The sequence below is a fragment of the Ricinus communis genome, chromosome 6 (genome assembly GCF_019578655.1).
Source record: "Ricinus communis isolate WT05 ecotype wild-type chromosome 6, ASM1957865v1, whole genome shotgun sequence".
NCBI lineage: Eukaryota > Viridiplantae > Streptophyta > Magnoliopsida > Malpighiales > Euphorbiaceae > Ricinus > Ricinus communis.
Genome location: NC_063261.1, coordinates 17,431,928 through 17,459,596, shown reverse-complemented (window position 1 = coordinate 17,459,596; position 27,669 = coordinate 17,431,928). Strand labels below are relative to the sequence as shown.

The 27,669-nt window shown below is 26.9% G+C and overlaps 3 protein-coding genes across 5 annotated transcripts; all 3 read left to right on the top strand.

Annotated features, from left to right (window-relative positions):
• Positions 1 to 496: 496 nt before the first annotated feature.
• LOC8282982 (ABC transporter G family member 1) lies at positions 497 to 6,930 on the top strand. Of its 2 annotated transcripts, XM_015723377.3 has the most exons (8): positions 497 to 1,439; positions 4,348 to 4,427; positions 4,611 to 5,075; positions 5,190 to 5,276; positions 5,385 to 5,531; positions 5,609 to 5,800; positions 5,985 to 6,071; positions 6,151 to 6,930. In XM_015723377.3, the coding sequence occupies exons 1-8, from the start codon at positions 1,142 to 1,144 to the stop codon at positions 6,829 to 6,831; spliced, it is 2,037 nt and encodes a 678-aa protein (XP_015578863.1). In that variant the 5' UTR covers positions 497 to 1,141; the 3' UTR covers positions 6,832 to 6,930. The 2 variants fall into 2 exon arrangements, with proteins under 2 accessions (XP_015578863.1, XP_025014341.1); XM_025158573.2 differs by lacking the exon at positions 4,348 to 4,427 and having other exon boundaries at positions 1,225 to 1,439.
• Positions 6,931 to 11,951: 5,021 nt separating this feature from the next.
• On the top strand, positions 11,952 to 13,510 carry LOC8282983 (F-box protein At3g07870). Of its 2 annotated transcripts, XM_048376145.1 has the most exons (2): positions 11,954 to 12,169; positions 12,698 to 13,510. In XM_048376145.1, exons 1-2 carry the CDS (start codon positions 12,093 to 12,095, stop codon positions 13,206 to 13,208), a joined length of 588 nt encoding a protein of 195 aa, XP_048232102.1. In that variant the 5' UTR covers positions 11,954 to 12,092; the 3' UTR covers positions 13,209 to 13,510. The 2 variants fall into 2 exon arrangements, with proteins under 2 accessions (XP_002525835.2, XP_048232102.1); XM_002525789.4 differs by having other exon boundaries at positions 11,952 to 13,510.
• Positions 13,511 to 18,991: 5,481 nt separating this feature from the next.
• Positions 18,992 to 24,360, top strand: LOC8282984 (ent-kaurene synthase TSP4, chloroplastic). Its single transcript, XM_015723395.3, has 14 exons — positions 18,992 to 19,142; positions 19,387 to 19,433; positions 19,556 to 19,844; positions 21,283 to 21,463; positions 21,557 to 21,756; positions 21,858 to 21,978; positions 22,084 to 22,181; positions 22,272 to 22,471; positions 22,573 to 22,682; positions 22,764 to 22,862; positions 22,954 to 23,169; positions 23,240 to 23,381; positions 23,477 to 23,719; positions 23,803 to 24,360. The coding sequence occupies exons 1-14, from the start codon at positions 19,070 to 19,072 to the stop codon at positions 24,109 to 24,111; spliced, it is 2,328 nt and encodes a 775-aa protein (XP_015578881.3). The 5' UTR covers positions 18,992 to 19,069; the 3' UTR covers positions 24,112 to 24,360.
• The last annotated feature ends 3,309 nt before the right edge of the window (positions 24,361 to 27,669 follow it).

Here is a 27,669-nt window from a genome sequence, read left to right as displayed (position 1 = left end):
GATAAATTAAATCGTTTAGTAAAATATTATTAGTAGTTGTTGTTATTGTGTTAAATAACTATTAAGAGTATAATTTATCTTTAAATATATTTTATTTAATTATATTATTTTAATTATAAAAATTAATAAAAATACTTCATAATAATTAAAAATATTATAGTTAATTTTGTTTAACTCAATTATATTTATTAATAAAAATATTAATAAAATCTATTCTGTAAAATTTATTTTAAAAATAGGAATTAAAATTTAACTTTCACTGATAAAAAATTTCTAATTTTAAAATGTCATAATCATAAACATTCTAATTACTTAAATATTAAATATAATTTTAAAATAATTATTAATTTATTGTGAATTATAAAAAAATTAATAATAAGATATCAATTTAAAATAATTTATTATTAATAAGTTTTAATAATAATAATATTGTTAAATAAATAAATAAAAATTAAATCAATTATCAACTGATAAGAAAAAGTTCTAAAACAGAAATGATACAATCGACAGTTGATTGAGACTAAATGAATCTTTACTAAACGCTTTAATCTTTACTAAACGCTTTAATATAGTTATTCAGTGAGAAACGACTATTAAACCTCTAAATCAAACACAATCTAAATCAACTATCACCCGATAATTTTTAAGTCTTATTAAATATAGTTGTTTAGTAAAAAAAATCATCGGTTGCATAAATCTTTGATCCAAACATCTTTTAAAAAAAAAAAAAAAAAGACTATTAACCGAATTACACTTATAAATGGTAAAAAATGCTATCACCATTATGGTAAGCAATACAAAATAGAACTGGAGTCCATATAAATTGCCATTACCAAAACAATAGTCACTAAGACAAAACGAGGAACATAATTAGTGATGTGAATGGTCAACCTTCATGTGATCTTTGCTAGCTATTCTCTCATTCCCTCTCAATTATGGGTGGCTGACAAGTCTTCTAATCATGCATATATCAAATCCCTTCAAGAAAAAGGAATTTTAACTTGTCTTGACACTTCTTTTTATTATTAAAGACTTCACCACAAATACACTTCATCACCTCCCTATATATATATTAGTCATATTTGCATTTTATGAAATCTCTCTCTATCTCTCCTTTTCAGAAAACATTCAAATATCTCCCATGGCTTCTCCGTCCATTTCTCAACTAAAGGTACACCAGTCTCCGAACAGTGACAGCAATGAAAATGGGGCGTCTACTGCATCGTCGCTGGACTTGGAAAAAGGCCATAGTTATTGGGATCACAGGAGAAATGATGTATTCTTGACATGGAAGGAGCTTGGTGTTACAGTCTCGAGTAGAAAACAGGGATCCAGACGGATTCTACAAGGACTTACAGGCTATGCCCAACCTGGAGAAATCTTGGCAATCATGGGTCCTTCAGGCTGTGGCAAAACTACTCTTCTTGACGCTTTGGCTGGTAACATTTCAATCTCCTCTCTTCTTGTTCGTTTTCAGCTCATATCTCCCCTTTTTAATTAATTACTTTACACAACTCCTTTTCTTTTTTTCTTTTTTTAATCAGAAGTGGTATGCATTTTTATTGAGCCATTTTCACACATCTGAAGTACATTTCTTTCTTCTTTTTTTTCAATAAATTATTTTTTTGCCATCAAAGAACTTTAAAAAAAAAAAAAAAGAAGAACTGATAGCGTTATGTGTGTACTAAACATGCTAGTATCTTGTCGTAATTGGGTTCTTTCTCATTAATTTTGTGTTGGGTGGTGTACCAGTGTCGTGTTCACATTGCATTTATATACATATAGCATATGAGTTATACAGCCGTATTTGCACGCCAATATGAAATTAGTAATGGTCCATAGTTTCACCTTGTAATTCATTTCCTTAATCATTGATATTCCTCCATTATCATTTCAATTTTGCACACATCTCAACTTTTACTTTTAAACTGTATATATATTTTTAATATTCATTTATACTGTATCCTAGATAAACAACAATAAATGGTTAAAAAATAACAAGTTGAAAATTGTTATAGATAATATAATAATTCAAGAGTGTTTAAAGGGTAGAAAAGAATAGAATTCAAGGAATGTATCCGATGAAATTATTATTGACACACTGTTACCAGTCATTTATGTGGTCAAAATAACAATCAGAGCACAACCTAGCATGTGGATTAGTGCTTAATTCAGCTTCATAAATTGTTAGCAGAGACAAAGAGCAATTACAATGTCCGAAACAATACCTATAGAAAGCACCCAATGAGCCAATTATTTTTACAATGTGTATAATGAAATTAATGGTATCCTTGAATTCTTATCATTCACCTGATGCTATTATGATCAGGAGTCTCATTATAGCTGATAATTAATTAACTATCTACCACATTAAGCTATAAAAACTGCTATTAAGATAGGATCAAATCAAATAAAATTTCTTCAGCTCTCAGAAACTAGTGAACAAGAAAAGACAGGATGTAACGTATTATAAATTACTTTTTGTGTCATCTCATGTGATACTACTGAGATTAAATTGGTTTTACAAGCCTGTGGTGTGTGGATCAAGGCACAAGTACAATTACGAGGCAGACAAAATGACAGACAGGTGTTTCTTTTCTTTTTTCCTTTTTTTTTTTTTCCCTTTTCCTTTTGTTGTTTTATGGGCATAAACAAATCTCAATTAATGGGAAGATGATTCCCAAGGAGCGAGAGATTGGAAGAAACCCGTGATTATATATGTGATTCTGTCTCTTTCACGAGACCTTCCTTTTGCTTATTATGGGTATCATTTATTCTAAAGGACCAATAATGCATCCGAAATTTTCTCATTTTGTCACTTTCTATAGTCACCTTGTTTTAAAATAAAGTGAGCATATTTTATTTTAAACAGTTTATAAAATTTTACCAAGTAATTTATTATATATAATTAAAAGGATAATTTTAATTATTTATAATTACAAGTTACTAATTACAATGAAATTTATTAAAATAATATAAAAATTTAAAATAGTATTTTTTATAAATTTATCAATTTTTTTCTAAATTATTAAATCTCATAAAAATAATTATATTTTTATAATATCATACATTATATCACTAATAAGATTTATGAAAATTATTATAATTTACCAAAAAAAATATGAAGAAGATTGTTATTTTTATAATTTAGTAATAAATTTTGCAATCATAATTAGTATATCATAAAATTATCAATATTTTAGTAGATCACAAAAGTAATCATATTTTTATAATATCATTTATTTTTTTTTATAAGTAGTCTAGTGAAAATAAAATTATACAAAAATTTAAAAGAATACTTAAATACATAGCTCGAATTTGATTTTTCAGACAAAGTGATGTGGATTAAAAATTATTAAAGATTTACCTAATTAAGGATAGTCTGTCTCTGTATATCTACTCCAACTTAAATAGCAAACAAGGCCAAGCTTAAATTCTAATTCTAACTCTTTCTCTACAAATTTACAGTTCCATAATAGATATGCAATTTAAGATATTAGAATGGTGAAAAGAAAATTGACGGTGCCAAGTTGGGAAAAAGAGAAAAGTTCAAGTATTAAGCCGCTGCATTAAATAATTTTTATCTTGCTAACGAAAAATACATTTTCTTCATCGTGTTGAAACTTTTTATAGAAAAAGAAATAATAATTTTTAATGTCTAATAAAATATTTAGTTTAGAAATTTGATAGAACCGATAGTTGTTTCTCACTAAATAACTATATTAAAGTATTTGGTATAGTTTTAAGAAACAACAGCTGATAACTGATTTAATCTCAATTAATTGTTGATTATTTCAGCTTTATTTTTTCTTTTCAGCTAATAATATATTTAATTTTATTTATTTATTTGAAAACTATTATCCTTATTAAAACTTATTACTAATAATTTACTTTAAGTTAATTTTATAGAATTAAATTTTTATATGTTATAATAAATAATTATTATTTTAAAAGTATTTTTAATAATTAAATAATTATAAAATGTATAGTTATAGTATTTAAAATTAAAAATTTTATTAGTATGATTTAAATTTAAATTTTTACTTTTAAAATAATTTTTAATAATAAATACAATTGAGCTAAAAAAATTGACTATAATATTTTTAATTATTATAAATGATTTTTATTAATTTGTATCGTTGAAGATAATATAATATAGTTAACGATAAATTATACTATTAATGATCATTTAATATACTAACAGTAATCAATAATAAAAATTTAATCAAATGATTTGATTTATTAACCATTAACTATTAGTTATCAGCCATCAACTATTAGCTACCTATTACATTCATCAGCCGAACTAAGGACACCCTAACTCAGAAATTAACTCATTGCATGCAGGAAGATTAGATTCGAGCACTAGACAGATTGGACAAGTACTAATCAATGGTCGTAGACAGCCTTTGGCTTATGGGACATCGGTATGAATATGTACAAATATCCCTTAATTTCTTTTTCTATTTCTTTTTTGGACTTGCCTTAATTAATTTTTAACCATTATAGATTTACCAATGTTTTACGAATCTTTCACCCAAAAAAATGTTTTAAAAATTGGACTGACGTTATGAAGTGGTAATTACATACTCTCCTCTAAATTAATGTAGGCTTATGTGTCTCAAGATGATATAATAACATGGACACTAACAGTAAGAGAAGCAGTATACTACTCAGCTCAACTTCAGCTACCAAGTTCAATGCCTTTAGTAGAAAAAAGAGAGAGAGCAGAAATGACTATAAAAGAGATGGGATTACAAGAATCAATGAATACAAGAATTGGCGGCTGGGGAAGCAAAGGCCTTAGTGGTGGACAAAAGAGGAGAGTCAGCATTTGTATAGAGATATTAACAAGGCCTAAGCTTCTTTTCCTTGATGAGCCAACAAGTGGACTTGATAGTGCAGCTTCTTATTATGTAATGAAAAAATTGGCAAACCTTGCTAAAGAACATGGCATGACAATTGTAGCATCTATCCACCAACCTAGTAGTGAAGTCTTTCAGCTATTTCATAATCTATATCTTCTCTCTTCAGGAAGAACAATATACTTTGGGCCCTCTGATGCTGCAACTAAGGTATACAACTATATTTAGATTATATACCTAAACGCCAATTGATTAGTAGCTAAATATGTCCCTTAATTTCTTGATTCTTACTAATTATTTGATATGTGCTTCATATGATTTTAGTTTTTCCAAATGAATGGTTTTTCTTGCCAAAGTCATCAAAATCCATCCGATCATTACTTAAGAACAATTAATACAGATTTTGACGAGGTATGCACTCGGTTACTGCACTACTAGTTTAGCCTATTTTTTTCTTCTCTCTATGCTATGAACTTTTAATATAATATTTTTCCTACTAAAATGTTTGTACATTTTTAGGACATGGAACAAGGTCTTGGTGCAAAGAAAAATAGAGAGGAAGTGATCAACTTGCTAGTAAGATCTTATAAATCATCAAATATTCGCAAGCAAATCGTAAGCAGAGTAGCAGAAATATGTAGCCAGATAAGAGCAATAGAGTTAAAAGTAATCTCTTCTTCAAGCTATAGAATTAGATGGTTTCAAGTGATAATGTCGGGTTTAACTATTCACGTCTTATGTAGGAGAGAGCAGAATTGAAGAAGGAAAGTCAGGCTAACTTCATGACTCAATGCCTTGTCCTATCAAGAAGGTCCTTTGTGAATATGTATCGTGATCTTGGCTATTACTGGCTGCGTTTGGCTATATATATCATGTTGGGTTTAGGCTTAGGCTCTGTCTTCTTCGACCTGGGGTCTGGTTACAGATCAATACAAGTAAGTGTTGTGCCATAATGCTTTTTGTTCTTAGAAATTTTTAGGTACATTTTTTTTTTTGTTTTCTTAGTCTTTTGAGAAGAAATATCATTTGCGAGCCTCACAATTTAAATGATACTATTCATAGTATTTCTTTCCATAGTGAACCAAATTGATGATAATTATTATTGTTACATGTGCTTAGGCAAGAGGTTCATTGCTTATGTTCATAGCTTCCTTGTTGACAATTATGGCCATAGGAGGTTTCCCATCATTTGTGGAGGACATGAAGGTTAGTTGTCAATATTACTATAATTGGTAATGTTTCGTACAACAAACAACTATAATTTGTTTCTCTTTTCAACCTTCAGGTTTTTCAAAGAGAAAGATTGAACGGGCATTATCGATCAGCTGCATTTGTCATTAGCAACACTCTTTCTTCAACGCCATATTTGCTTCTCATATCAATCATACCAGGAGCAATCACTTACTACCTTGTTGGTCTCCAACAAGCAAGTGCACATTTCATCTATTTTGCACTGACACTCTTTGCTTGTATGATGTTGGTAGAGAGCCTAATGCTAATTGTTGCGAGCATCGTTCCGAATTTCCTGATGGGGCTAATAACAGGAGCAGGAATTCAAGGCCTGATGATGCTAAGTGGCGGCTTCTTTCGGTTGCCTGATGATCTTCCTTTAATCTTTTGGAAATACCCATCATACTACATTGCCTTCCACAAGTATGCATATCAAGGATTGTATAAAAATGAGTTTGAAGGGTTGACATTTCCAAGTGAGCATGGAGGGCCTCCTTACATAAATGGAGAAGAAATCTTGAAAGATATATGGCAAGTTGAAATGGGTTATTCAAAGTGGATGGATCTAGCTATATTGTTTGGGATGGTGGTTATATATAGGCTTGTGTTGCTAAGTGTACTTGGGATTATTGAAAACTTTAAGCCTATATTTAGAGAAATTAAGTTTGTTTCTTTTAAACAAACAAAGAGAGTGTTAGCTAATTCATCTCCAAAGTCTTTAGATGAAGCAAGATAGTAATAATAACATGTTCTAAGTTAGCACTCCTAACACACCTAACTTCTCAAAGTTCAAGTAATCATATTCAATCTTACTTCTTTTTAGTTCATTTTTGTATATTCATCTTCACTTATTCTTTTTTATTTTCTTTAAAGAAAATAAAGTTAATTAAGCCTCAAGAAAATATGCTCGAGAGTGGATTGGAATGCAAACAATATTGCACAATCCAATACATAATCCATAAAGTATAGAAATTTTGTGGGCAACGGAAGTCATCCTAGTAAAACTCACCCTTCTTTAATTATATTTCAACAAAAGAAGAGGTAATTACAAATGTCTCATTGATGTTCGATATAATTTACACTTATGTCCTCTAGTTTTTAAATATATACACTTTCATACATTCTTTTTATAGTCTTTCCGTTACTAGTTTATTATTTTAATAAACTTTAAATTGGTAAAAGATATTGAGGTGTCATATTTTACTAACTTAGATATATGAGCCTCTATTAAACTAAAATTTATTTTAGAAAAAAATAAAAATATTTTTACTTAAACTAAAAAAATATAACACTTTATTTTCTTTCATCTAAAAGTAAATCTTATAGCTTTTTTAGTAATTTTATACGATATTAAGACTTAAACAGACAGCAGTTAACACAAAAAATAAAAATGCGTAACATTAAAAAAATAAGAAATATAAATGGAGATTATGACAGCCAACCTTCGAGGGCAGCCCTATAAAAGAACTAATATTAAATATTTTATGCGCAGCAGGAACCATACAGTCAATTGGCAATTTATGCCATGGTTACCGAGAACCATAATGTATTGCGATCTACGGAACCAGGCTACACGTGCGGGGACCTTTGTCCCTGCTTTTTTAGGCGCTCTCATTTAAAAAAAAACAATTATGATAAAGTAAATTATAAAATTTAATATTATATTAAGAATTATATATTAAATAATCTTTTTATATTTATAAAAATTAATCTTTTACTGTCATATTGTACGATTTTTATAATAATTTTAAGTATAAATATAATATAAAATGAATTTATAAATAAAATTAAAAATATTAAAAGAATTTATTTTTATTACTTTTTAAATATTTTAAAGTAATAAAAAATAAATATTTTTAATTTTTCTCTTAATTTTTTATTTTAAAATTTTATTAGTACAATGATAAAAGAATATCAATAAATTAATAAAAGATATAAACTTGAATTCTATATATAAAAAATAAGTACACGTGTAAAAATAAAAAAATTTATGTATTAAAATATAGTAACATACAAAAAGTTTATGTGTCTCAAGATTTAATATATATAATATATTAAATATAATATTTATTTATATTATAGATAAACGAAATTTAAAATTTAATATAATTATTAATATTTTTTTAGTTTTTTATTAATTAATATTCCGGATAAACCAAAAATTGATATACTATCAATAAATAAATAAATCAATTATTTATTGAAACTAATATAATATAATTTTTAGAAAGTCTTTGTATACTAAAAATTATATTATTGATGAATGAAACAAATTTTTTATATATTTAACAAATTAAAAATTTCATTCGTATGTAATCGATAATTTCATAACTAAAAGTGTTACAATTTTATAATGGACATTAATATTCATCATCTATAGTAACAATATTCATTATTGATTGCAACGATGTTCACTTTTTATTCCGTTAATTTTAGATGTTCATCATTTGATAAAGGATGTTCATCATTTATGATTTGCATGTTCATTAATTTATTCTTATTAATTCAGTAGTTATAACTTTATATATTCCTTATATCACTATGGAATATTATTTCAAGTGAAAATTATGTTGATTCTTTATGAAAGCTAGATTTATTATTTTTGTAATGTATATTAAAACATTTTTATGATGGACATAAATATTCATAATTTATAAGCATAAATTAAACTATTTGATAAAACTTTATTAGAAGTTAATGTTAGTATGTTAAATGATCATTGATAGTATAATTTATAGTTAAATATATTTTATTTTATTATATTATACTTAATGATACAAATTAGTAAAAAGAGCTTATAATAATTAAAAAGACCATAATTAATTTTCTTTAGCTCAAATTTATTTATTATTAAAAATATTTATAAAAATTATTTTAAAAATAAAATTTAAATTAAATTTCTACTAATAAAACTTTCTAATTTCAAATACCATAATTATAAATATTTAACTATTAAGAATAATTTTAAAATAATAGTTATTTATTATAAAATATAGAAATTTAATTATAGAAAATCGACTTAAAATAAGTTATTATTAGTAAGTTTTAATAAAAATAATAGTGTCGAGGTAAATAAAAAATTAAATCAGCTATCAGCTAATACAAAAATTCTAAAATAGAGCTGATACAATCAGCAGGTGATTAATACTGAATCAACTATCAACTGTTGTTTATTAAGTATTTACTAGACATTTTAATATAGTTGTTCAGCTATATTAAATTTAATTATTAAGAAATTAGACCATTCTGACACACGTGTAATACCTAGACCGGACCACAAGACGCTATGGTCGACCCCTAGTCATATAGGCTTAGAAAAAGAAATTATTTGGGTGTAATGGTTGTATATGGGCTTGGGTTGTTTAGTGTAATATGGGATTATTGAAAAGCTTTAAGCCCAGAGAGAAATTAAGTTTGTTTCTTTTAAGACAATCCTAGAGAGTCCTAACTAAGTCATTCTCCAAGTCTTTACGAAGCTAGATATCAATATCACAAACTGAAAATAGGCAAAGGGCAGGTCCAAACTGTGAATTGGACAAGAACCAGCCTCGTCAAATTCAGAATTGACTCTGATCAACAGTTTCAATTTATCAACCAATTTAAGACGGGATTAATCAAGGTTTGGATGTAGGAAAGAAATGAAGAAAAGGAAGGAAGAAAGAAATCAAATTAATTTCAGGATCATTAGAGGAAACCCTGCACCTCCAGAATATAACAATAATTTCCTGAATCAATGAATGAGATATCCCTTTCACTTTATTTAATGAATATATAAACACATCAGGACGGCAGTAACATATATCTCAAAAGTAGGGGCCTATTTAACTGCTCTCTAAAGTCTAGTCACTTGGACTTATTCAAATATTTGATTAGCTCAAATAAATAGATAAAAATTTATAAAATAAAAATAAAGAAATTTAAAATTGAGAGATGAACAGGCAGTTCAAATCGGTCCAATATATGTATCTAATTGTTTTTTTTTTTTTATTTTTTACTAAGAAAATATAATAACTATAATAAATTTGAAAAAATATAAATAATTAAAGAATTTCATGAATTCAAATATCTTTTAAAAAATATAATTAAATTTTTAAAATGTAATTGAATTTTAATTCATAGTTAAAAAGGGGCTTTATGACCAAACTAAGCCCACTTTGATACTTAGAGGTCTAACTCACTACTAAAATATATTAGAAATAATTATAAAAAATACCATGTGGTTGTACTGATTTATAATTTTTAGTATGTGATTTTTTTCAAATAAAAAGAATTACGTGCTTACAAATTGTGATAAAAAAAAGATATCTCACCTTTAAAGAGTCTCGATTTGTAAAGATTTAACCATTTTTACTTTGATTGCATCATTATTATATTGTCCGTGTTTAATAATGTAAGTTTGGAGCTTAAGTAGTCGTAATTTTAATATTTAACTGCTAGATCACAATTTAAAAAGTCATTGATCCAATGAGATCTGTTTAACGGTCAAATAATAACACTTTGAATTATTAAGCTCTAGACCTATATTATTAAACATGAAAAATATAATTATAATGGTTGATCGAAATAAAGATGGTTAATTCTTGCCAGTTGATATTTATTAATAGTGAAGTATTTATTTTTATCACGATTTTAACCACATATTTTTTTTTATTTAAAAAAAATTACATATTAAAAATTATCAAATAATAAAATCACGTATTACTTTTATATATTCATTCTAATATATTATTTTAAAAAATGACACATGCTTTTGTGTCCATTGCTGATTTCAACATCAGAATATAATTTTTTTATTGGTTTGATTATTTTTATTTTATATATTAAAGAAAGAAAATAGAAATGAAGATATGTATTTCTTCAATATTTTTGCTAGGCCACAACTTAATTAGTAAAAAAAAGAAAAAAACTGAAAGTGACTCAATGTCATCTATTAAAAAAATATTTTTTGTAACAACAAAGTTTTTCTTACAAGTTATTAATTTCAGTCAATTTACTTGGAATGAATTACTTGGGCTTGTATTTATTTATAGCAATTCTACTTCCATGACTATAAATCTATGAAGAGAGAGATATAGTGGAAGGATGGTGTCCATGTCCAATTTATGCATCTTAAATCTAATTTACACTTATTAGATTATAGCTATCAGATTTCTAATTTTTATATTAATCATTAAAATCTGTGATCTGTTAAATAATAACAAAAACAGAGAGAAAATGGGGAAAAAATATGTTAGAATTTGATAAAATACTCTTAGTATATTAAAGATTACTTTATATATCCACTTACACTTACAGGTATAAAAGTACATGAAATGCTAGAAGACTCTTTAAAATAACATTAATGTCCCTATATATATATTAAAACAATTAAGTCTAAACTAAACTATCATTCTAAAAACAATCTCATTTTCCCATTAAACTTACACATCTATTAATATCCAAATCTAAGCCAATAGCTTCAATAGTTTAACGCTCAATTTTAAATTTTTACTTCAATATGATTACTATTATCTCACTGTTACTTATTCTTTTAGTTTCATTTCAACAAAATCTTTTTACAGTCTTATGACTACAAAAACTAACAAAAAATATTGCTATTAAAATAAAACTTTTAAAATCGACTGATTTTACTTGTCCAAATTGAACTTGAGTTCTTACGAAACAAGGATCGTGACAGAACCAAAAAATAATAAGTAAAAATAGAGTAAGGATTGTGACACAATTACAAGTATGGTCCAATCACGCAACCGTGTGGAAAATAAGCAGACAACTAACTCTTTACAGATTTTGTCGAGTTTTTATTGTTTCCTTTCAAGATTTTCAAAGCTCTTTATCTACCCAATTGAAAGCATTGTCAATTATCGTAGGCCAAGTATCTTCTAGATTAGGATATCAAACTTGGACAATTCTTGTTTCATATGTGAATCCTTATCAAACGTTTTTATCCATTTCCTTTCAAACAACAGCCTCACAAGTAAACAGAGAGAAGAAAGAATCATGTTGGAAAATATCCCACAAGAAATATTGATCGAAATTCTCAAGAGAGTGCCAGTGAAATCTCTTCTAAAATGCAGGTGCGTATGCCAGTCATGGCACTCTCTGATCACAAATTCTAGTTTCATTTCCACTCATATCAACCATTCCATTGAATGCAACAACAGAGTACACTCCTATGCACTTGTCAAGCAGAAATCCGTTCCTGATTGTAAAGAGCGATTCATTTTATATATTGATGATGATAGTGGTGATGAACCGTTCAGGGTTTATCAAGAACTTGATTTCCCTTTCAAAGGGGAAAGATATCTTGAGATTATTAGTTCCTGTAATGGTTTGGTATGTTTATCAGATTCCCAATATGCTCGCTTTTATTTATGGAATCCTGTCATTAGAAAATGTTTGACTATCTTGTCAAGTGATAGTTCATTTATAGTTGGTTTCGGGTTTGAATACAAGAAAAATGATTACAAAGTCGTTAAGATTATGCATCATCCAGAGAAGATGAACCCAGTACTTATTGTCAAGATTTATGATCTTAGCACTTCTGCTTGGAGGAGCATTACTGTTGAAAATCGTACACTTCTTAATTTCTGTTTTGGCGATAGGAAACGCGCTTATTCCAATGGTGTTTTTCATTGGCTTGCCCGCGCTCCAGGCAAGGAAGGATCTCCTGACAAATTGACATTAGCTTCGTTTGATTTGGGAGATGAAGTGTTTAGAGAGATGATGTTTCCTGATGATTTAGCTCAGGTTAATGAAAATCATCTTTCCTTGGTAGTTTATGGTGAATCACTAGCCCTGTTACAACACTTGTCATGGAAATCTGATGATTTTTCATGGAGTCTTGGTTATTACGAGAGTTGTTGCATTTGGGTGTTGAAAAAGCACGGTGAAGGTCGATCCTGGAGTAAGCAATATACATTTGGAATGCAAGATTATGGAGGGTTAGTAAGGGTACTAAGTTTCAGAAAGAATGGAGAAGTTCTACTTCAGATAAGAAGCAGTGAGTTGGCTTCATATGATCCTGAGACCAATAGAGTTATTTGTCATGGGGGCTACCCTTACAGGAGTTATTATAAAGTGCATACTTACATGGAGAGTCTTCTCCTACTCTAATTGGCATCATATGTAAGCCCGATGACCTCATACAACATATATGGGTGCAAAGAGTTGGAGTTGTGGTAGTGTCTATTGCTTTTCTATTATTTTCCATTGATCAGATAGGTAGTTTTATAATGGTGCTTGCAGCCTTTCTATTTTCTCTCTTTTTCTGTTATGTTACCTGTGAATATGTATTCGATTCCTCTTATGCTTCATAACTCTTTTTCTGTTATATTACCTGTGAATATGTATTTGATTTCTCTTATGCTTCATAACAGTCTTGAAAAATCAATTGCTGATATTCATTTTTTCCATTATGTTAATTAATGTAAAAGTCATCGGCTTTGCAATTGTTGTTGCTTTTACATTTTAGAATTTGCTTGTAGGCCTGTCGCAGACTCTTGAGCATCTTAATTTTCTTAAGGTTATATTCTAGGTACTTTCTTTTTTTGCCTTAATTCTCGATTGTTATATTCTGGACCATGTACATCTAGCATTATATATCTGAGACCATTAACACGTGTGGCTCGCACGTTTAGAGGAAAAGTGAGCTTAATTGAAGATTTTTATCCATGATCAAAAAAGAAAATCGTGAGCACAATACACAATCTTTTGTTTCAACCAAAACACATAACTGGCTTCTCCAATACTAAGAAAATCAACTTTTTTTTTTTTCTATTCTTATTTCACATACACTCTCCTATTCTTAAATTTACAATCTTTGTAATTTTTTAGCTTTCGATTTTAATCTTTTAAGTTTTAAATTTTTTACAAATTTTATTATTTTGTAAACATATTCATATTCATTTGAAATGATATTTCAATACAATCAAATAAATTGCTTACAAAAACAGTAGTAAACATATTACATTTTAAATTTTATGAAACTAAAATTTATAATTAAAAAACTAAAATTATATAAAGTTTGTTATCAATGATATATTATTTGGTTTATATAAGAAATATTCCTTTAAAACATTTTATACACATATGATTTATATGAAACAAATGTATAAAATTTACTATTAAATTTAAAATGTGATTTTTAATTTGTTATTTGATTCTTTATTTTATATTAAATTAACATGTATAAATTTTTTTTAATGAATATATTTTATAAGAATGAATATCTGTTATATATTTGATGAACCTGCTCCTAGTACATAACAATAAATAAAAAATTTTCACTTCATTTTTTCCAAATTTACTATTTACATTTAAAATATTATCTAAATAAAAAATAAAATATTTTTTTATAATATGTTTTACAAATTTTATAAAAATTTTATGAAAATAAAAAAAATATTTTCCTTAAAAATTAAAAACTAAAAATGAAAAAAGAATTCTACAAATGAACGATCCTTTAGTGTCTTAAAGTTGAGAATCAAACAAATAAAAGTATGATTGACAAGAGAAGGGAAGTGTATTATTAAGAATATCAACAACAAAGTTTCCAAAAATATTTATAAAATAAAGCAAACATATTCTCAAGGCTGAAGCATTCTATGGAATGCATTTGTTTTAGAGATTCAAACACATGTTGCCTGGTATAATTACCTATTTATCATTTATTTGTTGAGTTACCTTTGTGCTTTACAGATTTCAGGACTGAATCCGAATTTAATGAATCAATACTAAAGCGATTGCAATATTACTCGTAATGATTCAGCCAATATCATCCTCATCCTCAAAATTCGATCCAAATAGTTAGGAACAATTATGTGAACTTACATTAAATTTTAATTTAATTATTATTTTTTTATTTCATTACAGCTATGCTATTTAAGTTAGATAACAAATTAGTTACTTATCTAAAATCTAGACATGTCTAAAGCATTCAATGTTAAATTAACACTTGTTTTAAAAAATTGACAAATCACTATTCTAATTATGAAACCATTTAATCAAACTATTAACTTAATCCAAAGGCAAATACAACTTTAGGCTTTAAAAATCCTCTAGACTTTGATAATAAATCTTGGCTATAGTTTATTTTTCCTTGTCTTCTCATCTTTTATTCTTTTCTATTTATTATTACAATATTATTTTTTTCAGTTTAATTAATCAATATTATTTATTTATTTTTATTAAGATATTATTTTTAAAATAAAAAATATAATAATAATAACAATAAACAAAAAGGAAAGGAAGTGAAAAATAAAAAAGGAAAGAGCGTCCAATTAATGAATTAGTAATATTTTTGCACTTATTTATATTTAAACTATCATTTTCTTTATATTTTTTACATGTCCACATGTCTATTAAAAATAATAAAATAATTGTCTATGATGAATTAAAAATATCTATAATTAAAATAATAGTAACGACACATCATATGGGCAACAATAAATAAAATTATAAACCAAACAATAGGTAAATCAGCAAGCCTAAAGGATGCATCCTTGACCAAAAGATTAGACACATAAATAACATTTACTATATCATTAAATTATAAATTTTCTTTCTTAAAAGTGTCGTTTTACTCACCATAAAAATTTTAACCAAGGTCTTCAATTTTAAATGATCATCACAAATTTAATCTTATTTTTTATGACCAAAACATATCTTGTTGTCTCTGGAGTATCCCTTTGGTCACAACACAAGTTCATCACATTAAAACTTGATTAACCAACTTTTTTTACTTTTCTTTTCTTGTAAATGTTTAACTAAACAATACATAAGGATTAGTTGTCGATAACTAATCCATGAACTTAGCTATCAATAAAGGTCTCTTGTTTAATTTGAGATTCAAAGTATCTGCAAAAGGAGTTAGAAAGTGTCGAATGGGATTCCACGACCACTCACTCTAATAGCTAATCAGTTAAGATAATAAGATTATAGAAAACTATCTTAATCATAGAAGATTATATATACTTATTAAGCTATGTTCAGTCCTCTTATATAAGACATAGAGGTCTTTTAGTTATACTAGGAGTAAATCCTATTAGGGTTAGCTTTCTTGATTGTATGGTAGTATCTTAAGTCGGATCATACTATTTCAGTAAAATCCAAATATAACTTGGTTTTTTAGACGTCTGGTCATTCTTAGACTTAGACTCAACCAACCCCGTTGCTTGATTATCAATTATATTACTCCAAGAATTTTATATAATTATAAAAAAATTCTTATATATAATTATTTGATAAAACAATAATTAAGAATTGATCTTCAACTTTTTCTTAACATAAACGTCCTCGGCTCCAACTATGTGACTCGCACTATGCTCACTGAGTCATTAAGTGACCTTTAATATAATAATTTAATTTTGACATTTTTCTTTTTTAACTCACTAATCCCAATAATTATTAGACATACTAATTTTTTGAATAAAATAATTAAAAATAAGTTATGAAGCGATTACTAATTAAAAATATAAACTACATTATTTCTTTTTCTCAATAGCCCAACTAATCATAATAATTATCTTAATATAAATAAAAAAGTCAACTCAATTTCATTAAATTTTAATATTTTATCTTCAAAATTGATGTCAATTGGCGCTTTTCCATATTATATGTTCCGAATGCTAGAGATTGAATAATTAAACTATTAGTATACTTTGCAATATCGTATCCAAACTATTAAAATTTTCTTTTTTTATATTTATTTATTTATTTATAAAATTATTTCTTAATTAATTTAATATATATTCATTTGATATTGCAATAAATAAATACGTTTTCTAATTTTTTTTTTTAGATTTTATAATTATATGTCATATTTCTTTGATATTTTTTAATTTTATAGAATTGTAATACCATCTATATGTCTGATTTGTATCTGAATTTTATTTTATGTTATGTCTAATACTATAAATAAATAAAAACAAATTCAAATCTATATAATTTATTACAAACTATTAATATTAGCTTATAATGACAGTAGTTTTATGAAGTCTATAGCAAAGTAGTTGTCGGTAGGAGAAAAGGGAAAATGAATAACTAATTACATAGAGTAACTTTTGTGGATAACTATAATGAAAAAATTGAAAAAAACAAAGATAAATATATAAAAAAAAAGTATTTTATAGTGCATTAGAATTTTAAATATATATATATATTTTTAATAAAAAGAGATATATGGTTACAAATTGTAATAAAAAGAATATTTCATTATTAAAAAATTTGGATTTGTAAAAATTAGTAATTTTTGTTTCGATCAACCATCATTATCATGTTGCTCGTGTTTAATAATATGAGTTTAAAGTTTAATAACTCATAATTTCGTTATTTAACCGTCAAATCGATCTCATCAATATTAATAATTTTTTAAACTATGATGTGACGGTCAAATAACAAAATTAAAAGTTGTTAAAGCTCTAAAATTATATTATCAAACGCGTGTATATAATAATGATGATTAATCGAAATGAAAAAGACTAGATCTTTGCAAACCAAATTTTTTTTAAAATGAAATGTTTTTTTTATCCCGATTTGTAATCACATATTTATTTTTATCTGAAAAAAAATACATATCTAAAGTTGGAAAACGCCGAAACTACACAATTTTCTTTTTTTTTTTTACTTATCAGATAAAACAGAACCCTCGGGAACAAGAGAGGATCAGGCCTATCAAGATTGAAATTTAAGATGAGAAGTGAATCAATTAGTGGCGCCCAACAATGCAATTGAGAAGAGCGGAGTCAAAACCTCCCATGTCCTAGAGTCGACAGGACCGGCTGCTATGAGATCAGCTGGCTAGCTAATGCTTTTACAACTGTTAAAGTTCCCTTGTAATTGGCTCTCTTGTCTGTCAAGATTTCTCTTATATCTGCTGATGTTCTTGTTGAATGATAGTGCATTTTTATTCTTTGAAGAAGAAAACAGAAAAACCATGGCTGCTCGGTCAAAGATAAAGATGTACTTCTTAAGGTAAGGTATGTAAGAGCTACAGATTATGACGTCCGTCTTATGAAAATAGTGTAAAGACTAATAGTCTTGTAATTTGTATTTGACTATGTTATTTACATAATTAAATGCATTTTACATATTGTTCAAAAAAGGCTTAGTTGCCAAAGAAAATTATTTTGTATTTATATTTAAATTTTTAATTTTAATTATGTATTTTAATATTGATTCATCAATAATGAAAAAGAGTTAAGTTGATACAAAAGAGCCGTGGACTTATTCTATTATTAAAATATTATCATTTAAATATAAAAATTAATTTTTTTTAAAATTTTAAAGTTATATTAATTTTATATGTTTAAATGATAATATTTTCGTAATAAAAATACTGACTTAATCTCTCTCTTTTTCTTAATCGCTGTCAAAATTCATCCAACTTTCATAAATTTAATTAATAATTTTATCTGATGTTAAAATTGATATTAATATCAAAATATGATACTAAAATCTAAAAATTTTAAAAAGTATTTATTAGATTTGATATCAAATGTGAAGTATAAGATTTTATTTTTTTTGGTAATTAGGCTTTCAAAAATTATTCTTTTGAGATTCAAACAGTTACCAAAAGAAATGCCGTGTAAAAGGTTTATTTTAGAAAAAAAAGATATGTGATGTAATTTTCTCTAAATTATAAACAAAAATATGTTTAAATTGTGGGGTGCACAAAATTAATCGGGCCCATCAAGATTGAAACTTGAAAGAACCTCCCATTTTCTAGAATCCATAGGACTTCAATTATGACTGCTCATCTGTAGACAACTGCATTTAACTCCAGCCTTATAACAAGAATTATTAATTAGAGGAAATTTACTTTTTGAATTTGAATATAAAAATTTAATTTTCAAAAGATAAGAAAAATAAATTTAAATAATATATATATATATGCATGCAGTGTGCAGAGGAAAACCAATTGCATCAGTATTATTAAGCTCTTTATCTCCCTCTTACTCACTCTGCTGCAAGCAGAGATGTTATTGACTAGCACAAATACTCTCAAAATTTCCTCACAAAGGAAAGAATGGGAGGCCAAAGATCTAACAGGTATTCTTCTTCTTTTTTTTTTTTTTTTTTCTCTGTTTCTCATTTGTAATAGTTGTAAACCTGGCCATTGCATTGAAACACTGCTGCTAATTGATATTTGTTCGAGAAGGAACTTCTTTTTGGGAAGAAATTCAAGAAAGAGTGCCATGTTCATCTTACTGAAATCATTCACGTGCAGTTTTCCTTCTCTAATTTGTTATTTTTTAATATTGAAAAGTGTTTTTTGATTTGTGTTGCTGTGCAGGCATGTTTCATGGACAAGTCAATGGAAGAGTGAAGATTCCTGCATCAGTAGGAGAACATCCCTTGTCTCAGTACTAATGATTACTAGTAATCAATTCTTTAATGTTAAAGTTTGAAGTTTCAAACCTTGTTTTTTTATTAATTCAGATACACAAATTGTTAAATGGCAGGATAGAGAAGGGCCAATGAGTTCGAGTATTAAGGAAATGTTGAACAACGTTGAGTTATCTGTTTCCTCATATGATACAGCATGGGCTGCAATGGTGCCCGCCTTGGATTCTTCAAAACAACCTCTTTTCCCAAAGTACTTAAGTTGGGTGATGGAGAATCAAAAGTCAGATGGATCATGGGGTCTTGATCTAAACCATCCATTGTTAATTAAAGACTCACTTTCTTCCACTTTGGCTTGTGTTCTTGCCCTTCAAAGATGGAATGTCGGCCAACAGCTTGTACATAAAGGTATGCAATATTTCACCATACAAGCATTTCTTTTCCTTCTTCATTACAAAGAGTTGGAATAGATGTATACGTTATATCTCCCTGTCTCAAAAGACATCCTCTGTTCTTTTTAATTGGTCCTAAATTATAGCCTTCTTTTCTTTTTTAGGTTATTAATTTAGTAAGTAATTTATCAAAATACCATATTTTTCTTAGTTAACATGAATATTCACATGCAACTAATTTTTACATCTTAAACATTTAAATATTAATTTTCACATTTCAAACATTTAAAATATTATTTTCCATATTTTAAACATTTAAAATATCAATTTTCACATCTTAAACATTTAAAATATTATGTTTTACATTTTTTAACATTTAAAATATTAATTTTCACATTTTTAACATTTAAATGTAACTTTAATAGAAAGTTAAGTATTTTAGAAAAAATTGATAAAAATTAATAATATTAACTAAAAAAAAAAGACTAAATGCATATTTATACCTTTGAACTTTGGTTATTTAGTTAGTTTATCACTCTAACTTTTAATATGACCTAACAAATATATGAACTTGTGTTTTTGCGATATTTTAACAATTTTTGATATATGTTCATTTAATATGTTCACGTATATTGCATAAAAATGTTTAAATATTAAATGAACATATTAAATGAATATATATTTGCCAAAAATTAATAATGTATCTGTATTAAGTATTGCATATAGATTGCATATATATTAACTTAAAATCTATATTGCATATAGATTTGGCATGTATATTGCATATATATATTTTTTTAAAATAAAGTTCAGGCATATTTTAAGTTAAGTTGAAAGTTAAATGTGTTTAAAGATTAAAAGAAATAAAGATTTAAATACATGTTAGAATCAAAAGTTAAAATATTGAACGAACTAATTAATACAAGACATACATATATATTTGGCAAAAAAAATCTATATTTTTTAATTTGCATATAAGTTTGAAAGTAGATTATTTTGTTCGAATAGACCATACGAATGACTCATATTATAAGTATTTTTCAATTAGACATTAAATGATTGACACTTGTCATCATTATTTAATACTAATAATATATATCATTTATTTATCAACTTGAATATAGTTAAGAATATTATAACAATCAGACAAATCCTTTGCTACCATCTAATACTTTAATTCGTGTGGTATAACAATAACTCAATAAGATGATTCTTTTTAGATAAGCCAAAGATTCAAATAGTTAAAAGAAAAATTACACTACGTATGCTTCCTTTTTTAAAATTCTTGTAAAAATAAGTGCAACTTTTTGTTAATTTTTTTAATCTCACTTTGTCTTAGTTATTGGCATTTTTACGTTATTTCTTTTTATTTCTATAAGAAAAACAAAGAGAACTCCTTTTTTATGTATTGCCTTTTTGTAAAACTAATAAGATTAATTTTCCATTTCTGACAGGTTTGGACTTTATCGGGTCTAATATTTGGGCTGCAACTGATGATCGCCAACATTCGCCAACTGGGTTTAATATGATATTTCCAAGCATGATTGAGTGTGGCACCAACATGGGCTTGAATCTTCCTCTGAACCCATCTTCAATAGAGGCAATGCTTATCAAGAGAGATTTAGAAACTGAAAGGTATTCAATTGATCACTGTATAATTTAAATATTGCCCTTTTCAACTATATTGCACATATATATATATTGATCAATTGCTTCAAGTGCATGCAGTCTCAAGGGTACAAGCAATCTAGCATATGTTGCAGAAGGATTAACTAGATTAGATGATTGGAAGGATGTAATGAAATATCAAAGGAGTAATGGATCATTCTTCAATTCACCATCTTCAACAGCTGCTGCTTTCATACACCTTCGCGATGAAAAATGCTTCGACTACTTGAACTCACTATCAAAAAGATTCGAAAATGCAGGTGAACATGCATATGACATCTTCTTTTTTATTCTATATATGTAGTACTTATGTAACACTGGCATTTTACTGATTTTTTTTTTTTTTTCTTTCTCCTCTCAGTTCCTACAATTTATCCTTTTGATATTTTTACCCGTGTTTCCATACTCGACATCTTGGAAAAATTAGGAATTGATAGATATATCAGCAAAGATAAAGAAAGAACACTGGATGATTTACACAGGTAATTAGTAATCATATTAACACATCCTGTAAATGTTATTGAATATTACTTAATATTGTGTGCTTGTATATAGTCTAATTGATATGTAAATAAGTTGGTGAACAGATGCTGGATGAAGGGCAGTGATGAAATATTTTTAGACCCTACATGTTCTGCCATGGCATTTCGCCTCTTGCGGACAAATGGATATGCAATTTCTTCAGGTGCGAAAATTTTTTAAGCTCTGTTTTAAGTTGCATATGTGTATAACCAATCAAATTTAATTTTGTGAACTACTGACAATTATTATGCAGATGCCTTATCAAAGTTTGAGGAACAAAAACATTTGTACAATCCAAAAGACATCAAGTGTGTACTGGAGTTATTTAAGGCTTCACAGATGGCAATATTCCAGAATGAGCCTACTCTTGATAGAATTTATGCTTGGACAAGCACTTATCTTAAAGAGAAGTTATTGAAAGGAGTAATTTCAGACAAAAGTTTACGAGAAGAGGTACCTTCTATTTAGTATTGATCAACAAAAACTTCACTGTTTTTAATTGCTTTTTTATTTATTTTTGTTAAAATAATGTTAATTGTACTTGACTATTTCAGGTAGATTTTGTACTGAAACACCCTCATGCTAGATTGGAGCGAATTGAGAACAGAAAATTCATTGAGAGTTACAATGTTGATAATGTCTCACTTACGAAAACATCTTACAGGTAATAATATTAATTCGTGCGGATAATTTATGGACTTCATGTTCTTATATAATTGTTTTATAAAATCTCTTTTCTTACTAGATTTTGCAATGTTGATGAGAGGTATCTCTTGACATTTGCATGCCAAGATTTTAATATCTGCCAGTTCATGCATCAAAAAGAACTTGACGATCTCGAAAGGTACTGATTTCATTGTTTTTCTTTTTCTATTTGCTCATCAGAAGGAAAACATTATGCTTCATATCAATTGTATATCTGTGAATATATGCAGATGGGTCATCGAACGTAGACTTAGTGATCTGAAGTATGCAAGGCAGAAGGTTAAATACGCATATTTTGCCATTGCGTGCCGCCTTTTTCAACCCGATTTCTTGGATGCTCGCATTTCTTGGGTTCAAAATTCTGTCATATTAACTGTGGTTGATGATTTCTTTGAAGTTGGTGGTTCTCTGGAAGCATTATCAAATTTAATTGAATTAGTTGAAAGGTAATAACTTTTAAAACATCGACTCTACATATAGTTTACTTTTCTGAACGAAAACGAATGATCCTCACAGATGGGATGAGCACTTAACTGTTGGCTACAAATCTGAAGAAGTAAAGATACTCTTTCATGCAATCTATGACACAATCAATGATCTTGCTGATAAGGCTTACAGAAAACAAGGACGATGCGTCAAGAGGCACCTAGTTGACACAGTAAATAATTACAAACCTGAAATTGGATATTATATTTTTATTATAAATATCTATCAATTTGCAGAAGATAACATATTGTGACGATATGTGCGCAGTGGCTCATCTATCTGAAGTCCGTGCTGAAGGAGGCCGAGTGGGTGACAAACAAGACAGTGACAACAATGGATGAATACATATCAAATGGTTACATATCTGCTGGCTCAGGACCTATCATTTTCTCATCACTTTACTTTCTAGAGGTATTGTCTGAGGAAATTGTGAACAGTGAAGAATACAAAAATCTGTATATGCATACAAGCATGATTTGCCGACTTCTGAACGATCGTGTACAAGCTAAGGTACAAAGAAACTTTATTTATGATATATGTGTGTATATATATACAAATATAGCTTAATTAATTACACTTTCATAAACTCGCAGAGTGATGGTGCACAAGGTAAACAGAACAGTGTGTCTTTACAAGTGATTCATGGTAATGGTATCATAACTGAAGAAGAGGCTGTAAAAGAGGTAACACGAATGATCGAGTATCATAGAAGAGAGCTGCTAAGAATGGTGGTGGAAACAGAGGGAAGCATTGTTCCTAAAGCTTGCAAAGATGTATTTTGGTTGATGAGCAGGATCTTGCACCTTTTCTACATGAGTGACGATGGCTATTCATCTCCAACCAAGATGATTCATGCAGCGGATGCAATTATAAACGAACCAATCATTGTGTCCCAGAAATAGTGAAAGTTATTAATAAGGAAAATTATTTACAAACTATAGAGAAGGGTTTCTGACAGCCCCAAGATGGCCGTGGCACCTGTGGGAAAAGAGAGAAAGCAGAGTCCTTGAGAGAAAAACATGCGAGAAAGCAATCTAACATTGAATTTGTATTAATGTTTTTAATTATCTTTCAGTTATTTGATATAATAGTTATCTATATATATATAATGTTGGGAAAATGATATAAATTGTCATCCTACTTTGTATTTAGTTTTGTTTTGATCATAAATTTTAATAATATTTTATTTTAATTGTTTAATTTTAATTATATTTTAATTTAGTTATATAAAAAATATGAAATATATTAATGAAATCTCTCTCTCTGTGTCTAATATATATATATATATATATACAAGTTATTCTCTGAAAAATTTGTTTTGTAAATAGTGAAGAATACAAGAATTTGTATATGGATACAAGCGTGATTTGCCGACTTTTGAATAACCATGTCCAAATTAAGGCACTGTTTGATTAGCTCGTCACTCGTGTTGCACATGATTTTATTAGTCTGATATATATTTTGTTAAATAATTTTATTGTCGTGGATAATTATATAATAATCAATATATTTATTTTCTTTATATTTAGTTTTTTAGATTAATTTTAAATTTAAAAGAATTTATTATGTTGTTTTATGTATGTATGGATGATTTAAAAGAGACTTAGTTTAATTGGAAGAAATCGGTGAATTTCAACATTATACAGATTTGTTCGTATTAGCTTTATTAAGGTTTTTTATAATATTAAAAATCTAAAATTAAAAAGTGGTCTTCGTCGACTTTGTAAAGAACTTCAGAAGCTATAATTCTTATGAAAAACTTAACTCCATATCAAGTTACTAAGGATGAGAGAACTTGGATTAAAGTTAGATGTTATGCAGTCCGTTTTTGTTTGGATCAGTCTCAGTTTTTAGACTTTATTTAAAGTTGTAGATATCCAATTAAGGTGATTCAAAAGTCTAAAATAAACTATTTTTCAAGAACTGCAACTTTGATGAAGAACATAAGCCCAAATTTGATTTCTAAGAGGTCCTAAAATAACCCGCAAATTAAAAAACGAAAAAAAAAATATTAATGAGTTGTCTTTTAAATTTTTTTTTTGTATTGCCCTATAAATATATGTTATAATTTAGGATTTGGTATCTTTAGTAGCAGCTTTTACATTTAGAATAATAGCTAATAGTCTAAACTATTTCCTTTTCATCTTTTAGTTATTTTATAATCACTGTGTTGCTAACTTCTTTAATTCAATTCAAGGGAACGTATTCATATTGATTTGATCATTGTGAGACACAGTTCTTAATCTAAACTCTATTATTATTTTAATTATTTTTTATTTCTTTATTATAATTGTTTGTGATTGCTTAAATGTGTAACTAAGTGCCCAATCAGTTAGAGATCTATAGTGATTGAATGCTTTGTTAAAATCATAAATTCATAATTATTGTAAACTTTAACTTAAAAGTAATTAGTTTACATGTTAATCTAAAAGAAACTAGGACAATTTAATTAATCATCATTTGATAGGTTACTAATAGGCTTAGTTATCTCCTAGAATTTAATGTTATTCCTAATTATATAAGGATTGCTTAATACCAAGTAAATTAGAAATAATAGTTAATTTGGATGCTAGATTTAAATTAACTTGTGTAGAAAAGGTTATGATTTATTCTCATTTGAGGTAAATTATTAGCTAAGTAGTTAACTATACAAATTCTGGGTATCAATGACTAATGTAAAAAATCAATCGAATCAATTTTTCTTGAATTATAGTTGTTTATTATTTTGTTCTCAATTTTTATTTCAATTTGTTTTTTACTCATATTCAATAAAACTCCTTTCCATTTTAGTTTTTAAACTATATTTACTCTAATAATATTAGTAAAGAATCAACATCCAGGTTTGACTCGGACTTGCCTCTGTTGTAGTTTTGGTGATAGCAATTTAATCTTGGTACTCATGATACGCATAAGACGTTTTTATATATAAGCCTATAATATCTAATATTTTTAAAATTAATGATACTATTCTCAATTCATTTTAAGATATATATATATATATATATATATATATATATATATATATTATTTTTTTATATTTTTAACATTTTGAATATTTTAACAATTTTAACCAGTATTATCAATTTATCATACAAAGCACTAATTTTTAATTTTTTTCTAAAATACTATCGGACCACCAAAAGCGGTAGTTTTTACTGATTATGTAATTTTTTAAAATAAAAAATAAGGAAGAAACATGGGAGCAACATATGCTGACTCATCTTCTTAACTTAAAAGGCATAGAAGCCTATAACACTACTGTAGAAATCAAATTAGTTTCCACTGTAATCAAATAAATTATACGAAAAATACAATTAAGAAATAAATTTCTAGATAATTTTAGGTACAATATATCACCTATAAATTTATCTGACAAATAAGTTATTAAATACAATAAGAAAAGAAATACTAGAATTTTAACGAGATTCGGCAAAAATTATACTTACTTTTTCTAGTATTACCAAAATAATATTTTTTTAATATAATAGAATTACAAAGAAATATTATCAAGAAGAGAAAAAAAATACAATTTAGCCTATAAAAATATAAGAACTATTATTTTTGTTGATACCTAAAATAAAAGAGAGTTCATTATTTATAAATTTGGAATCACATCTTTATAGAGGATAGGAAACAGACCCCACGATGCATCTGGCTTTTGATTCTCCGTCACCCAATTTAAGCACTTTGGGAAAAGAGGTTGTTTTGAAGAATCCAAGGTAGGCATCATTGCAGCCCATGCTGTATCATACGAGGAAACAGACAACTCAACGTTGTTCAACATTTCCTTAATATTCGTACTCATTGGCCCTTCTCTATCCTGCCATATGACAATTTGTGTATCTGAATTAATAAAAAAAAAAAGGTACAAACATCAAAATTAAGCAAATGCTTTGTACAATTTAATACTTTCCTTGTCGGAGAAAAATTAATCTAGCTCTATTTTCATACAAATTAAGATAAGGAGTTAATTTAGTTAAAGTAATGATTTTTATTTAGGGGTTGTTTGGATTGAAAAATTTTAAATGATGCGTTTTATAAAATCTATAGATTTAATTTAAATTTATTGTTTGAAAAGAAAAAGATGATATAAATTCATGAATTTATGAAATCCCTCACCATGCAAAATTGCTCATTATTTTAGAGTTTTAATTCCCATATAAGAGGTGGAAAGTTCTAAAATTCACTATTTTAAAACAGTGATGTATTGCTATAATACCTTTTTATTTTAATATTATCCCTAATAAATTTATATTATCGAAAAAATTATCCTTAATTTTAAATAAAAATATATTATTTTTATATTTAATTTAAATAATAAAATTTTTAAAATTTATATATTTTAATCTATAGATTTTGATTAAATTCATAGATTCTAAAATCCTTCAATTCTAATGAGGCCATAATATTTTTCATAAATACCTCTCCACTAATATATGTTCTGATCTATGTAGCAAGAG